Source organism: Balaenoptera ricei, chromosome 1 (genome assembly GCF_028023285.1).
Source record: "Balaenoptera ricei isolate mBalRic1 chromosome 1, mBalRic1.hap2, whole genome shotgun sequence".
Classification (NCBI taxonomy): Eukaryota; Metazoa; Chordata; class Mammalia; order Artiodactyla; family Balaenopteridae; genus Balaenoptera; species Balaenoptera ricei.
In genome coordinates this window covers 111,700,005-111,717,084 of record NC_082639.1, presented here as the reverse complement: position 1 = coordinate 111,717,084, position 17,080 = coordinate 111,700,005, and the positions used below count along the sequence as shown (strand labels likewise).

The 17,080-nt window shown below is 46.6% G+C and overlaps 2 protein-coding genes across 2 annotated transcripts in view; one reads left to right on the top strand and one right to left on the bottom strand.

Moving 5' to 3' along the window:
* S100A8 (S100 calcium binding protein A8) overlaps nucleotides 1-17,080 on the top strand; it is a 148,151-nt gene that overhangs the window by 117,642 nt on the left and 13,429 nt on the right. The gene's annotated exons all lie outside the window — the stretch shown is intronic.
* Nucleotides 999-3,246, bottom strand: LOC132364943 (protein S100-A7-like). Its single transcript, XM_059921486.1, has 3 exons — nucleotides 3,106-3,246; nucleotides 1,687-1,751; nucleotides 999-1,116 (listed from the first exon to the last, which is right to left on the bottom strand). The coding sequence occupies exons 1-3, from the start codon at nucleotides 3,244-3,246 to the stop codon at nucleotides 999-1,001; spliced, it is 324 nt and encodes a 107-aa protein (XP_059777469.1).

The window sequence follows — 17,080 nt, the reverse complement described above, 5'->3', positions numbered from 1 at the left end:
AGGTGAGGGCTGACTCTGCATCATGGCCCCCTGGAAACACCTGTATCTCTGGGGAGTGCTTGTTTCTAAATCCTCAGTCCCTAGCACCTTGCCTGGCCTTGAAGGGCCAATGGGTAACGACATGCCCCTGCCCGTGGCAGATAAAAGGAGTGGTAACATACACATTCGGCACGAGCGCTCCTTCTCATCCCTGAGCGGACTCTCCTCTGTTCCCTCTGCAGTCCTGTCTCCTCACTTGGCTCCTGTAGGTTGCCTGGACCCCTGGACTAGCTTGAGCTTCTCATACCTGGAGCATCCATTACCACGTAGTTTCCCTAGATGCCCAGCTCCCGGCATGTATCAAACCATTATTGAGGATCAGCTCAGCAGACAGGGTGACTCTCTCTCACTTCCACAGGAACAATCACACAGTGCACAGGGACCAGGACACAGCCCAGGGAGCCCAGGTCACAGGACAAGAGAGCCAACCCTCTGGGTACTGCTGAGCCTCCTGTTCACAGCAACATGTGGCCCTGTGTGCCCAGTACCTCCCAAGCAAGCCGTTTTTAAGTGCTGCCAGTCTCCCCTATGCCCTCAGGGAAATGCTGGGACATGAGGCACAGTGTGGAGACACTGGCTCCTGCCCACTGTAGTTTCTGGATCACCAGAAGCTGATCCATGCCATCAGGAGGAAAAGCATGGCTGGGGCCTGGTGGAATGCTTTGTCCTGGCCTCCGCCTCTGGGACCCCAAATATTAGCTGCATTTAGGGAGCAGAGACAGAGGTGGACGCAAGGCCCTGCTGAGAGAAACGGTCATTTATACTGGAGGCCACTGGAGGGCGCACTGCGGACACATTCTCGATCCATCCACCAGGAGGAGATTCCACATAATATTCACCAAAAAATGGTAGTTTTGAAAGAGTAGGCAGCCAAAAAAAAAACAAAAACAAGGAAATAGACCAGAATCTGGGGGGGATGACACTTTGTTTCTTGGGTTGTCTGGAGGCCGCTGGGCTCACTAATTTCCCCCAGAACAGGGTGGCGCTCCGTGGCCCTGATTGTGGTAATCTGTGGCTATATCCCCCAGCAAGGAGAGGAGCTCAGACGAGTCAACCTTCTCGTCCTTATTCTTTGAACTTATTGTGATTTTACACAGCCTCTCTGCTAATGGGTGGGGTTGTGTTCCTGTCTTGCTAGTTATTTGACATGGGGTGTCCAGCGCTGGAGCTTGCTGGTCGCTGGGTGGAGCTGGGTCTTAGCATTGAGACAGAGATCTCTGGGAGAGCTCTCGCCAATTGATACTGTGTGGGGCTGGAAGGTCTCTGGTGGTCCAATGTCCTGAACTCGGCTCTCCCGCCTCAGAGGCTCAGGCCTGACACCTGGCCAGAGCACCAAGACCCGGTCAGTCACACGGCTTTGGCTTTCTTCCTTTTTTATTCTCTCCCTTAAAAAAAAAAAACCGAAAGGAAACTTCCAGTAATCTCAGCTGGAAAATTAACATTCCAGATTGCTCTCCTTCCTGAGGATGATGATAATCTGATTTACTGCCTGCTTGCTAGAGGAGAGAGGCTGTAGTTACCACCACCAACAATGAGGAGTTAGGATTATATGTGAATTTCAATTATACGTGTTAAACTTATCTTTCTCTAGACTGACGGCTGTCAAGTCCCCCGAAAAAGATAACCTGCTCCCTTCAGAGTCATGATCTCTTGTCCTTATTCTTGTCCTTTTTCTCAAAGACAGTGGACAAGTAATCTGTGCCCATTTTGGTCTGCGGGAAAAGACACAAAACAAGGCAAATTCAGTCCCACAGGAGTTATGAGCTGGGAGAAGAGGGAGAGGCAGAGACAGAGAAACGAGACCCAGAGCAGCACAGATGTGGCTGGTGTGGCATTGACTGAGGGCAAGTGTGGGATGGGGTGGGGACATTGCCATTGCCCTGCAGTTCATTGAGGGAGAGTCCTTGTCCCAAATGTGAACTTGGACAAGAGACCCCACATGGTGAGCAGGCTCTGCCCAGAGCTGCGCTGCCCAGTGTGCTGGTGGGTGGTCTCCAGCCCCAGACCCGCTCCCCGACCCCGCTTCAAGGCTACCACCTACCTAAGTTCTCCTCAGGGGCTCACAATCAGTCCTATTCATATATACGTGACTAAATCATTTTGCTGTACACCTAAGTCTAACACAATATTATAAATCAACTATACTTCAAGTAAACCAGTAAATAAAGAAATAAGCCCCATCCTTGTCCTCTCCAACCTAACCCTGCTCTCCTGTTTGCTTTTTGGCCTCCAGGATCTTACCTGCTCTGAGGTCCCTCTTCTTGCTTACCCAGTTTCCTTGTTACCTGGTAACGCCTTCTTTTTGTAATCAGTTCAGAACATTCTAACTGTCAGGTTAAAACAGGTCTGCAAATGAGTTCTTCATTGTAATAAGGGGTGTTAAATTCTGTCGGTAATGCATACATACAGAGAACAACTGAGTGGTTACCAGAGGGGAGAGGCAAGAGAGGGGAAGGGGATTAAGAGGTACACACTACTAGGTATAAAATAAATAAGATACAAGGATGTAATGTACAGCACAGGAAACATGACTACTATTTGATAATAACTTTGATGGGGTATAATCTATAGAAATATCAAACCACTAGGTTATACACTTGGAATTAATATAACATTGTAAATCAACTATACTTCAAAATAAATAAATTAAAATTTTGTTCCTATTCTAAAAGACAATTCTGTCGGTGATGGAATTTCTATCACCCTCCCTCTTATCTCAAGGATCCTGTGGGAGCCTCTCGAGCCTCTCAGCGCCTGAGCAGAAGAGCTTGAGTCTCATGCAGGGGGGGTGGCAGAGGCGAGGGGACACATTCACTGCCCTCCAGTTGTAGCCCTTTTTGACAACCTAATATCAACCATTTATATCCACACATTTTCCTACTTTGCCACATCCATCACCTCTTTTTACCCTGATAATAAGCCAGGATAGGAAGTCCTACTATGTCATTTTGCAGTTGAGAAAGTTGAGGATCAGAGAAAGAGAGTGACTTGTCCAAGGTCCCAGAGCAAAGCGTCTTCAGCCGTGCCAGGGCCCGAGCAACATTGGGAAGCCAGATCCCGACTCACACGGGCACTGAGAAAGTTGGGGGAATTCTCCTTCAACAGCTTCGGTGGGTCCCCCTTCTCGATGGTGTCTTCGGGTCCCGAGTATTTGTGAGACAGGTCACTCGTGCCTATCGTGGTCTTCTCAGCCTCAGTGCTGCTCATCTTGACTTTGAGCACAGCTGCCAGAAAGAGAGACAGTGAGCTTTTGTATCCTTCCCCAGGGGAGGGTCTCCAAGTTAGGATAACGGGATGGGGACTGAGCAGCCAGTGAAGGGAGGCTCAGATGGAACAGAAGCAAGTGTGCTTCTCTATGTGGTGGGAGGAGTTGCTGAAAAGGAGGAGGGTGGGACCAAGCGTGGGGCCTGGGTCCCCACAGGGCAGGGTCTAAGAAGATGAAGGAGGTCAGCAGATGTCCACTGTGGGTAGAGCCACAGAATGTGGAAGCAGAGATGTAGGGGTCAGCAGCAGTGAGAAGGACTGAGCCTGAGATGGGACCCAGCAACCAGAGCATTTGAATGACCCCACACTTCAAACAGCAGCAAATCCATCTCCTCCCGGTTCAACTTCAGCATCAGGGTTAGAGTCACGGGGGCCGAGCAGGGTCATCTCTGATCTGCTCTGACCCTCCTGGGCTGCTTCAGGAAGACCCCCCTGGAGGCCCAGCATGACCATAAGGCAAGCTCTGCATGAAATGGACTGCGGAGGGTCCCGGGCATGAGTGTGAGCAGAGAAACGCAGCCCTGTCCTGAGCCCTGGTGGGGCTCTTCCTGGACCATGCCTGAGAGTGAGAAGGAGGCACTGGGGACCAGAGTCAGCCCGGGATTGAAGTGAACAGAAATACCTGCCCCAGTTCTAGGCTATTGGGTGGAATGTGGGAGATGGGGCTCATTAGAATTGCTGACTATTGGGCCGTATCAACCCTTTGTACTTCTCTGCTCTCTGCATCTCCGAGGCTTGACCTCATTTAAATAAAGAGAAGGTCTGACTTCCCTAAGCAGGTTCTTCCCCCAACAGTCAGAGGTCTGGGCTGCCCTGGACCCCAACCAGAGAAATTGGACAGAGCAGCCCTCGCTTCCCAGACTTTCCAAAGCACCCAGGAAATGACCCCGTTTCACACGTGTGGGCATCTCAGATAAACCCCGTGGCCTTCTGATGTAGGAGAAAGATCCCCGCTGTTCTGTCAGTAAGAGGAGCCACGCAAGGCCTTCTGTCAACTTGGCCAAGACCAGAGCTGAGCCCCGTGTCCAGACGGTCCCTGAGCATTTCCCTGCTGGGGAGCAGATGGGGAGCTTTGGTGGATCAGTCTCTTACCTGCGTGGGGGCAGGATGTCTCAGCGGACTAATGGTGAGTGGGGGTCCCAGGCCTGGGCTTAGGGAGCCGTCAAGGCTTTGTCAGGGGCGCCCACTCTCCCCAAGGGTGGGGTGGGGTGAGTTTCACCAGCCTGGGGCCCGACAGGCAGGTGGATCCAGAGAAGAAAGAAGACAAGGAGGTTGAGGGTGGTCCTCGGGCCCCAGTGGGGCGGTTTCCACAAGAGTTGTCACAGAGGAGCCCACGGGAGGAACAGGGAGTATCTGGTCAGTCATCTTGCCACACAGATGAGGCCCTCAGCAGGGGTGAAAGCAGACAGCCTTGCTGGTGGCAGAGCTGGGACTGGACCACAGGCTCCTGCATCCCCTCCCAGAGCTGCTTCTCCCCTCCTCCACGCTGGGCCCTGTGCACTCCTCCTAGAAAAGGCAGAGAGGCAGGTGCAGACTCACCTGAGCTGAGGAGATGTCACCGAGAAGGATGAGTGAGATGTGCACCTGGGCAGGGACCGGTCCCTTTAGAAGGCTCAGCCGGGCTCTTCCCAGGGGCTGGGAGCCCTGAGACCATGTTTGCTGTTTGTCTCCTGGAACATTGCCCCATGCAGCTGGGTGGGCCCCACCCGGGTGGGCCCCACCCAGGAGGGTGTGCTCAGCCGTTCCCGGCCAAATCCCAGGACACTGGGTCTTGCACCTTCCAAGGAACCTTCCCTAGAGCCTTCTGCTGTCCCCAGCTTGATCTGGGGCTGGGCGGCCCGCGCGGTGTGTCGCAACAGGACAGGGAACCGGGTTGAGAAAACTGGGTTTCTGGACCTGAAGAGGATGGAATTTTGGATGCTGAAGGCAGCATGGTCTCCACTTTCGTTCACTCAGTCCTTCTACGGACATGGCCTTAGAGCAATAATCACCACCACCGCCACTTACTGAGAGCTTAGGATGTGCCAGGCACCAAGATACCTGCTGCTGCTGCTGTCTCTTTAGCCCTCCCCACCTACGAGGGAGATCTGTTGTCTCCACGTAGGAGTGGAAAATACGTGCATCAGGATTTGAAGTGAACTAAGACTACACAGCTAGGAAACAGCAGTCAGGATCGATCCCAGGAAAGCCTGGTTCACATCCTTACCCTTAATCTCTCAATGAAACTTCTTGGGTCATATCAGGACCAGCCTTCTGGGACTCAAAGTCCAGAGGAGTGAAGCAGGTCACTTCACTGCCATCTTCACACCAGGCCCTCAGTGGATCCTGGGAGGGAGACGGGTTTCACGACCCACAGTGACAGACGAGGGAAGCCAGAGAGGGCAGTGGGCTCAGCCCTGTCACTTGTTGCTGAGGGGACACTGGGGGTCAGAACCCTGAGTCTTGACCTCACCTCCTCACTCTTGAATTTCCTTCACAGCCCCAAGGGTGCCAAAGCCACTGGGACCCCACTGTCTAGGTCTAGTGGTGGTGACGTCGGCCATGGAATGAGCCTGCAGTCAGGGGCTTGGGCCAAGTTCCCTCCCGGCCCCTTGACGCAGACTTCCCATAAGTCTTCATGAACTTCCTCCTTCCTCCATGCAAAACAGTCTGCTTGGGGCTTGGCAGCCAGACCCTGGGCTCTGCTGTGTTCCAACCTGCAGTGGAAAGGCTGGTCCAGGCTTGGGAAACAAGATGGGGGAGTCAGGGGAGCCTGCCGAGGCTTGGTGAGGAAAGGGGCTGATGAATCGCTGATACTGAACATTTTCCTGCACCTCCGCCCTGAATTTCCCTGTCTGATACGAGAGCATCCCTGGTTCACCTGGTGTGCCGTCCTCAGGCTCCCTGGGCTCTTCTGAGCTGGTCTGACGTCTCCCTTGGACAGGGCCTATTTTCTGGAACCACCTTATTCACCCAAGTAGCTATCCACCAACTGGGGGCCTGGCTGACAATAGGATAGCTCACAGAAGCGGGGTGGAGACCCAGACTGGTGGTCGATGTCTTCCCCATCCTGGGACCTCTTGAGGGCTTCTCCAAAGAGGCGCCACAGTCCCGGCTTTCTAGGAGATCCCAATTTGGTGGCGGAAGAAAACAGGGAACAACTTGTTCTTTTTGTAGTTTGTTTATTAGATTGTTTATATTTATATATAATTTACGTTTTGAGAGCCGACTCTGATCTGGATGTGCACGTGGGGAGGAGAGAGAGATGTTGCAGGTGTGGACGGTTCTTGAGCATCGCTCCAACTCTGGGGGGCATGCCAGTAACCCAGTCGACCCGGGGTGCGGGGGCACCCAGGCCAGGTGGCGGTAGCAGTGGAGAGGGTGGAAGGCCGTGGCACACAGACCCCAGCCCTCCTGCAGTTCAGAGGTCACTTCCTGTGTGACACCTCCAGGCAGGGCCACAGTCCCCATGTCCTTGTGCATGTTGGTTCGTTTCCCGTGCTGTCCCCTGGCTGTGCTCACTGAGATCTGGACCACGTCTCACTCACACTGGCCCCAGTGCCCAGTGCTGGGTGAGAACTCCATGGACACTGGCTGAACTAGCAAATGAGGTATCGTCAGAGAGGTTTGGGGGAAGCGTGTGGGAATTCTGAGGAGGGTGAAATGACTTTTCAGGTGGGGGAATCAGGGAAAGAGTGGTTGGGGGGCATCCTTTGAGTAGGCCTTGGAGCATTGCCAGCAGCTGACACACAGTGGGCAGGCGGCAGTGAGTCGATGATCAGAGCTAGGGATTGCTGTGTCTGTGGTCACGCAGGGCTGTGCTGGCCAGGCACCCCAGGCTTCCAGCAGCAGCTAGGGGAGTGCCAGGAGGTGAGGGAGTGGTGGGTGGGCACTCAGTGGAGGGTATTAGGACACAATTCTGCCTCTCAGCTATCACCCTGGAGGGTGGGAAGACTCAAATGCAGCCCAGAGCCTGTTGTCCCTTCCTGGAAAGCTTTCCAGATCCTGTCTGCAATGGGTTTGTAGGGAGGATTTACTGGTATTAATTCTGTGACCTTTATAACCAAAGGAATTGATTTCTCTGAGGCCACATACAGTGGCAGTTTTGAGAGGTGACCCAGGAGTTCCCTAGGCACTCCTCTGCTCAAATTTGGGACATTGTGGAGAATCCACTCAAATTTGCAAAGATTACTCCTGATCTCTCACCCAATCTCATCAAGCTAAGTCTGGTGCATCTAGGCTGAAGCTGGTAAGTGGGAGGAAGTGGTGGGGGCATGCCAGGAAGGCTCCCTGGGAGTCTGGTTCCAGGCAGCAGTGTTCCTCTCCTGGCGGTCCCAATCATAGGCCCAGTGGGAGACTCCTGCCCTAAGCCTGGAGATCTGATTTTCTGTTTCTCTAGCTTCCACTTGGTGGTGCCACTGAGCACTTGTCACACATAGTTGTCACATGAGGTTTCTCCAGGGCTGCTGGGCTGTCTTTGCTTGTTGCCACATGGGGCATCAATCTTGCACCTTTTTTTTTTTTTTTTTTTTTTGCAGGTGCGTGCCTTCTGGTCTTCAATGAAAGCTTCTGAAGGACTGAGGGATTTTCTTATTTATTTGTATTCTATTCTTTCCCCAATGCCTACCACAGAGCTTTGCATAAAATCATGTTTTGGGGATGCAGTTGTTAATGAAAATAGAAGCAGGAAAATTTTATTTATTTTTATCACATTTAAATTTTATTTATTTTTATTTTAAAGTCAAAATGTGTTTTATTCATTATTCTTGATGTTTAAGGAAAACGATAATATAAATTGGAGAATAAAAATATTTATCTCTGCTACAATATCAAAGAAGCATTTCAATCCAAGTCCAACCAAAAATCAAAACAAGAAGAGGCATTGTATGATTTTCAAAGAATGGGAAAGTGACAATTAATAGAGAAAAGCATCGTTAATGTCTAATTATCACCAATATCATGCCAAGTGAAAGAAGGCAGCCACAAAAGACCACATACTGTAGGATTCCATCTATATGGAATGTTCAGAGTAGGTAAACCTATGAAGACAGAAAGTAGATTAGTTGTTGCCTAAGGTTAAAGGGGGAGGGTTGGGGGAAATAAGGATGGTTGCTAATTGGTAAGGGGTTCTTTGTGAGTGACGGAAATGTTTGAAATTAATTGTGGTGATAGTTGCACGACTCTGTGAATATTCTAAAAATGATTGTACCCTTTAAATGGGTAAATTATGTGGTATGTGAATTAAATAAAGCTGTTGTATCTTTTAAATAAAGGGACCTCTATCCTCTGCCCCTCACTAGTGCTGGTTTCCATCACAGCTCAAGGGTCCCCTCTCGCTGGGCTGAGTCACAGGCTAGCGAGTGCAGGTGGTCACTTAGAAGGCTCTTCTGTTCAGCTGGTTTAGGTATTTCTGGGCTGACTGTGGTGTTGAGTAAACCTAGCCCTGGGGCCCACAGATGTGGGTAATTAACAAATCCCGGGGATGAGTCGGGTGGCTCCGCGGGAGGGGGTGAACGCCTCTGAGTGAGATGTCGCCATTGCATCATCAGTTGTGGACAGCCATCTTTCTGACCATTCATCTCATCCTCCTCAGGCGAGCCTAGATTGGTAAAAAACGCACATTACTCCCTCCTGAGTAGGGAAAAACCCACTTCTTCCCTACTGTGAGTTTCTTTCCTGTGTGTCTCCTTTACGCTCAGACAAAAAAATTTCACCTCCGACGCTTCTGGTCACCAAGTGTGTGGGTTTCCCACCTCCCTGCTCCCAACCCCCCAGCCCGCCAACAGGCAATTCTCTGCAACACCAGCCGGGTGTCCTATAATTTAACTCAATTCTGACACTATCTACCTGGAGATAGAGTCAGATCCCACAGGTTAAGGGCTCAGTCCCACAAGACTGCCCCCCCATTCAGATGCCAATCGCAAGTAGGTCTCCTGGTTACCCACAACTTCTGTCCGACTTGGCTAAAAATCGGAGGTTCCCATGCCTTCTCCCACACTTTGGATTCGATTAATTTGCTATAGTGGCTCAGAGAACTCAGGGAAACATTTATTTGCAGTTACCAGTTCATTGAAGAATACAATAAAGGATACAGATGAACATCCAGATGGAGGAGATGCACAGGGCAAGGTATGTAGGAAGAGAAGTGGAGCTTCCATGCCCCCTCTGGGTGTACCACTCTCCCGTACCTCCTGGAAGCCCTCTGAACCTTATACTTCTGGGATTTTATGGAGGCTTCATCATTTAGGATGATGGATCATTAACTCCATTTTCAACCCTTGTCCCTTCTCAAGAGAATGAGGGGCAGGACTGAAAATTCCAAGCTTCTAATTATGGCTTGGTATTTCTGGTGACCAGCCCTCAACCAGGAGCCCGCCCCGAGTTGCCTCGTTAAAGCAAAAGACACTCCTATCACCCAGGAAATTACAAGGGTTTCAAGAGCCCTGTGTCAGGAACCAGGGTCAAAGACCAAGTATTAGAACAAAAGATGCTTCTAGTGCAAGGGTTTCAGGAACTCTGTGCCAGAAACTGGGGGAAGAGGCCAATATGGACTTTCTATTATCTCTCAGCTCCAATGAGCATAGACCTCTGAATCATTCACTCTGGGGGACAGGGATGGGGAGACATGGGATAGAGTAAAAACTGATTGATTCTGTCTTTTGATTTAAGCCCCAAACCAAAGGCCAGCTCTCTTGTCGTTTAGGTGTTTGTCCTTTAGGCTGATTATAAAATTCTCTGCCAACATCCTTTTGCTTTTAGCTCATCTACTGACAGAATCCAGATGCAAATGCTTCTGCAGCAACTGGAGACTTTGCTCTCTAATGAATCATTCTTTCTCTCTCTTCCATCTTGAGGCTTTGTGTACAGGGATAGGAGTGTACAGAAGATGTCTCTGCCTCCACTCACTTTCTCTTAAAACCAGTGCCCTTCAGTGACTTTGTCATATGGAGGTCTGGGTAGGTCAGGTCCCTGATATGAAAGCCTGTCCCTTTCATTATAGACGTGACCCTTCCCTTGATATAAGTCCCTGAGTGGGCAGGTGAGGTCCCCCAGGATCCTGGTTCTGTTCTGACCAGAACTTGGATCATTCCTTGGGGACCCCAGCCTTGAGTGCCCTGGGTTAGTGGGTGAAGGGATGCCAAGGTGGGGTGGCAGTAGAGGAAGGTGGGTACTGATTGGCAGGTTCTGGCCCCCGGGGTTGTTGTTCTTGTCTCTATGACCTCTCCTCAGCCCCGTGTCCCCTGCACTCCATAAGCAGAACCTGCGATTCCTAACCCCACAGCTCAGCCCCATCTCCCCACCCCTGACCCCTTCTCTTCCATGGCATCTTCTCCTGGGCTCACAGTCTAAGCCCTCACCCCGCACCCCACCCCCTGCTCCTACTTAGGGAGCTTCCTACCAAGTCATCTGGATCAAAGGAAAAGCAAGGCCATCGTTTTTCTTTTTGGCTCCATTTTCATCCCCTCCACAGCCCTCATCTCTCATTCTTCTTTCCTACAGACTCTCAGTTTGGAAAATACACCTATGTTGTTGCTTTGTCAGTCACAGCCTGTTGACAGCAAAAATGAGTGGCAATGTGTCCGAGGAGGCCACCAGGGACCTGGTCACCCTATTTCACAGATGCATCGAAGAGAAGCCCAAATCGGTCCGAGAGGAAAAGTCTGAAGAAAGACCATTTTCTTGACTACCTGGTTATCTTTACCAGTGGTATGGTTGGATCTGGAGCAGGGAGAGACCCCCCCAGAGCGGGGAGACCCTGGGGGCATGGGTGTGGCCCTTGGAGAACCTGGGCTCACTTAGGGACCCTGGGGTTGGACACCTGCCTAGCTGCTCCTGAGCCCCACTTTCCATCCTCTTTCTGTTGCAAAATGGATTAGTGTTCCTTTTGTCTTGTTTAAGAAATCTTTGCCTACCTAGACCGAGGTCTTGATATTTTCTTATGTTACAGGAGCTTTATTCCTTTACTTTTCACATTTAGACCTACGTTCCATTTGGAATTGATTTTTGTCTACTTGTGAGGTCAAGTTTCATTTTTTTTCACGTGAATATCCAGTTGATCCAGTACAATGTGTTGAAAAACTTCTCCTTTTCCTACTGCTCAGCAGTGTTGCTTCTGTCATAGAACAAGTATACTGTATGAATATGTCTTTATCTCAGTTCTCCATTCATTTCTGTTGACTTGAAACAAATAGACCGCCAGATATTTCTCTAGCAAAGATGGGTTTATTTGGGATCAGTAGAGAATTGCAGTTCAGTCTGCAACCATGGAGAGCCACGTGCGAGTCCCTGAAAACAAGGGAAGAAGAATACTTTTATAGGGAAGAAAAAGAAGTTGGGAGGGCTATAGCAAACAAAGACACCAGGTCTTTCCATTGACCAAGTCCTTGACAGGAAAGAAGAGTCTTCCTGCTGGATTCTGCTATTGTCTCAGTGTGAGAGCGCCTCCTGCTGGTCTCCCAACTCTATTCGAGGTTTCTGTTTATTAACTTTTTACAGTTCTCTTGGTCTATTTGACTATCCTTGAACCAGTTCCACAGTGTCTTAGTTATGTTAGCTACTATAATAAACCTTAATTAACGTCTAGTATTATAAATCCTCCAACTCTTCATTTTCATAATTGCTTTGGCTATTCTTAGCCTTTTGCAATTCTATGCATTTTTTTCTTAAAATAAGCTTGTCAATTTGTACAAAAATTCTGGCTAGAGTTTTGATAGAGATTGCCCTGAATCTATAGATCACTTTTGGGAGAACTGAGAGCTTTACAATAGCAGAGTTTTCTAGTCCATGAACATGGCATATCCTTCTGTGGCTTCCTATCCCATTTCGAGTAAACTCCCAATTTGCAAAGTCCTTCTTGGTCTGGCCTCTGCCCACCTCTCAGACCTTACCTCCCATTTCTCTCTCTGCTTTTCTTTTACATCCTTCTGGCTCTTCTTTTTGTCCCTTGAACACATCAGGCTGGCTCCCATCTGAGTGTGCTCTCTTCTCTAACGGCAGGACTCTTCCCCTGGCTGGATCTACTGTTATTTAGAGGCAAGGTAATATAGTAGTTAATGTACAACATGGTGATAATAGTTAACAATACTGTACTGTAGGGACATTCCTGGTGGCACAGGGGGCCTCCCAATGCAGGGGACCCGTGTTCAATCCCTGTTCAGGGAACTAGATCCCTCATGCATGCTGCAGGTAAGAGTTTGCATGCCGCAACTAAGGAGCCTGCGAGCTGCAACTAAGGAGCCTGCCTGCTGCAATGAAGACTTGGTGCAACCAAATAAATAAATAAATAATTTTGAAAAACCCCAAAACAATACTGTACTGTATACTTGTAGTCTACTAAGAGGACCAATCTTAAGTCTGCTCAACACATACACACACACAATGGTAACTATGTGAGGTGTTGCTTGATTGTGGTGATCACTTCACAATGTATATGTATATGTATATCAAAACATCAAGTTGTATAACTTAAATATATACAATTTTTATATGTCAATGATATATCAATAAAGCTGTTTTTTTTTAAAAAAAGAACAGGCTCCGTGGAGTCAGACGTGGAGCCAGGTTTGAATTATGCCTCTGCATTTACTAGCTGAGTCACCTTGAGCATGTTCCTTTACCTTGTTGTTCCTTGGGTTCCTGATCAGCAACTGTTATAAGATGAGATGAATGGATATATGCAAAGTCCATGGGGAAGTACTCAGTACAGAAGAAGCACTTCTAAAGTTATTTTTATACTTTTAGTTATTTTCTCAGTCTCCAGAAATCTCTCGATCTTACAGAAGGCACTCCCCATACTCTGATACTCTTCTTATTTTCTACATGGTAAAGAAATTAAGTTGCTGAGAAAATGTAATAATATCACACTTCTGTTCTCTTTCATCCTAAACATTCCCCCCTAAGGATTCTAAAGTATCTAGTAATCCCCCTTCAAGCATAGGCCATCCCATGTTTCAGATACCGGTGAAGTCATTGACTATGATATCAGTTTGCTCTAATCATAAAGACAAAATTGGCCTGTAAAATAGAAAGTAGGTATAATGAGAACTGGCAAAAATCCCAAATGGAGCCTCGATATTTAACCAGTATAATCTGATTCATCATCTTGTGTACCAAAGTGGCCATAATTCTTTACTTTTTTACAAAAAAAATTTTTATTTATTTAGGCCCCAGCTTAGTTGCAGCAGGCGAACTCTTAGGTGCAGCATGCATGTGGGATCTAGTTCCCTGACCAGGGATCGAACTCTGGCCCCCTGCCTTGGGAGCGTGGAGTCTTAACCACTGTGCCACCAGGGAAGGCCCATTCTTTACTTTTTAAAGTAATTGTTTGAATTCCCCTCTCCACCCAACCAGAAATCTAATATTACTCTCTTGAGGTCTTTACCTATCTTTGAGTTGTCTAAACCCTGGGGGCTTTGAGGCCAATGGGGGTGAATCTTCTTTCTCAAGTTAACCAGAGTCCTTTGCTGCAGTGACTGCTGGTTGCCACATGGTGTCGCTTTCAATGACTGGTCTTCACAATTGGAAAGATGTTGAAGGCTGGGATGTTTGTGAAGGTTGGGATTGTGTCCTGGCAGTGGTGGTAGGGATGCATGTTTGGCACCAAGCTGTGGTTCTATTCTAAGTACACTACCTTGAAGATTTGTCTAGGGGTCTGTCTCTACCTCCAGACTATGAGCTTCTAGAAGGCAGAATGTTAAACAATTTATTTTTTATTGAGGAATATTTGACCAAAATGATATATATTTAAGGTGTGCAATTTGATGATTTGATATACACAATACATTGTAAAATAATCACTGCAAGCAAGCTAATTAACATATTAATCACCCTGAAATATATGTATATATATGTATATTTATTTATACACACACATATATATATTTATTTTTTCCAGCAGTGTGAACACTTATCATCTACCTTCTTGGCAAATTTCAAGTATACAATAAAGTATTGTTAACTATAGCCACATTGCTGTACATTAGCTCTTTAGCATTTATTCGTTTTGCTTTACTGAAACTTTGCATCCCTTGACCAACATCTTCCCATTTCCCTCTCCCCCCATCCCCTGGTAACCACCTTTCTACCCTGTTTCTATGAGTTCAACCTTTTTAGATTCATATATAGTGTGATCATGCAGGATTTGTCTTTCTGTGTCTGGTTTATGTCATTTAGCATAATGTTCTCCAGGCTCATCCATGTTGCTGAAAGTGGCAGGATCTTTTTCTTTTTTGATGGCTGAATAATGTTTCACTATATACACATATCACATTTTCTTTAACCGTTCATTCATCTATAGACATTTAGGTTTTTTCTATATCTTGGTTACATGAATAATGCTGAAATGAACACAGGAATGCAGATATCTCTTCGAGATCCTGGTTTCATTTCCTTTGAATGTATATCCAGAAGTAGGATTGCTGGATCATAAGGTAATTCTATTTTTAAGTTTTTGAGTTTTTGAGGACACCTCCATTATTTTCCGTGATGCCTGTCTATTTAAAAAAAATTATTGCCCAGACCAATATCAAGAAGCTTTTCCCCTATGTTTTCTTTTAGGAGTTTCACAGTTTCAGGACTTATATTTAAGTCTTTAATCCTTTTTTAGTTGATTTTTGTATATCATGAGATCAGGGTTCTATTTCCTTTTCCTGCATGTGGATATTCAGTTTTCCCAGTACCATTTATTTTATTTTATTAAAAAAAATTTATTTATTTAATTTATTTATTTTTGGCTGTGTTGGGTCTTCGTTGCTGTGCACGGGCTTTCTCTAGTTGTGAGCGGGGGTTACTCTTCATTGCGGTGCGCGGGCTTTTCATTGCAGTGGCTTCTCTTGTTGAAGAGCATGGGCTCTAGGCGTGTGGGCTTCAGTAGTTGTGGCGCACGGGCTTAGTTGCTCCGTGGCATGTGGGATCTTCCCGGACCAGGGCTCGAACCCGTGTCCCCTGCATTGGCAGGCAGATTCTTAACCACTGCACCACCAGGGAAGCCCTCCCAGCACCATTTATTGAAGAGGCTGACTTTTCCTCATTTTGTGTTCTTGGCACCTTTGTTGAAGATCAGTTGACCTTAAGGTGTGGATTTATTTCTGGGCTCTCTATTCTGTTCCATTGGTCTATATGTCTGTTCTTATGCCAGTACCACACTGTTTTGATTACTGTAGTTTTTTGATTACTGTAGTTTTGTAATGAATTTTGAAATCATAAAATGTGAAGTCTTTAACTTTGTTCATATTGCTCAAGATTGCTTTGGCTATCAGGGTCTTTTGCAGTTCCATACAAATTTTAGAATCGTTTTCCTATTTCTATAAATAATGCCACTGGGATTTTGATAGGGATTGCATTGAATCTGTAGATCATTTTGGGTAGTATGGACATTTTAACAATATTAATTCTTCCAATCCATGAACATAGGATGTCTTTCCCTTTGTCTGTGTCTTTTAAAATTTCCTTCATAAATGTTTTTATAATTTTTCAGAGTACAAGTCTTTCACCTGTCTTGTTATTTCCTAAGGATTTTATTCTTTTCGTTGCTATTGTGAATGAGAATTTTTTCTTAATTTCCCTTTTGGATAGTTTGTTGTTTGTGTATAGAAACACAATTGATTTCATAGGTTTACTTTGTATCCTGCAACTTTACTAAATTGGTTTTGTATTTATAACAGGATTTTTGTTGTTTTCGTTTAGTCTTTAGGGTTTTCTATGTATATAATCATGTCATCTGCAAACAGAGATACTTTTATTTCTTCTTTTCCTGTTTGGATGCCTTTTACTTCTTTTTCTTGTCTAATTTCTCTAGCTAGAACTTCCATTATTATGTTGATAAGAAGTGGCAAGAGTAGGCATCCTTGCCTTATGCCAACATCTTAGAGGGAAAGCTTTCAGGTTTTTTTCCCATGAACTATGAAGTTACTGTGGGCTTCTCATATATGGCCATTATTGTGTTGAGATAAGGTGCTTCTGTACCTATTTTGTTGAGAGTTTTAATCATAAATGGGTGTTGAACTTTGTCAAATGCCTTTTCTGCATTTATTGAGATAATCATGTGTTTTTTTCCTTTAATTTTGTTAACGTGTTATATCACCTTGATTGATTTGCATATGAACCATCCTCACATCCCTGAGATAAACCCCATTTAGTTATGGTGCATGATCCTTTTAATGTACTGTTGAATTCAGTTTGCTAGGATTTTATTTAGGATTTTTGCATCTATGTTCATCAGGGGTATTGGCCTGTAGTTTTATTTCCTTGTATAATTTTTGTCTGGTTTTGGTATCAGGGTGATGCTGGACTCAAGAACTGAGTTTGGAAATGTTGCTCCTTCTTCTATTTTTTGAAAGAGTTTAAGAAGCAGTGGTATTCTTTTTTGAATGTTTGGTAGAATTCTCCCATGAAACGATTAGATCCTGGCCTTTTCTTTTTTCTTTTACCAGACAAACAAAACTGAGGGATTTTGTCGTCACTAGACCTGTCTCACAAGAAATGCTTAAAAGAGTTCTTCAAATTGAAATGAAAACTCACTAAACAGCAATGTGAAAGCATAAATCTCCCAGGTAAAGGTAAATATCTGGACACATACAGTCTAATGTAACACTGTAAAGGTGTCTATGGACTTTCATGTTAGGATGGGGAAGGCTGCTGGGATACTCCTTTTCTCCCGCAGAAGGAAGTCATGGCTGGGGGGATCCCTCTTGGGTTTGGTATATGGGAGCTCTCACTGCAGCGGTGATGCCCTTGTCCAGGTGTGGGTGTGTGGGGGTTGGCTTGGTTCAGGCACTTGCTTGTGGTAATGAGAGGTGGG

What these genes read in the sequence shown, in the direction of transcription:
- LOC132364943 (XM_059921486.1), bottom strand. Translation starts at nt 3,246, where the DNA reads ATGAGCAGCACTGAGGCTGAGAAGACCACGATAGGCACGAGTGACCTG. An exon ending in CCAACTTTCTCAGTGCCCGT is followed by an intron (nt 1,752 to 3,105) that starts GTGAGTCGGGAT and finishes CTTTTCCCGCAG; the next exon opens with ACCAAAATGGGCACAGATTA. An exon ending in GACAAGAATAAGGACAAGAG is followed by an intron (nt 1,117 to 1,686) that starts ATCATGACTCTG and finishes AATCACAATAAG; the next exon opens with TTCAAAGAATAAGGACGAGA.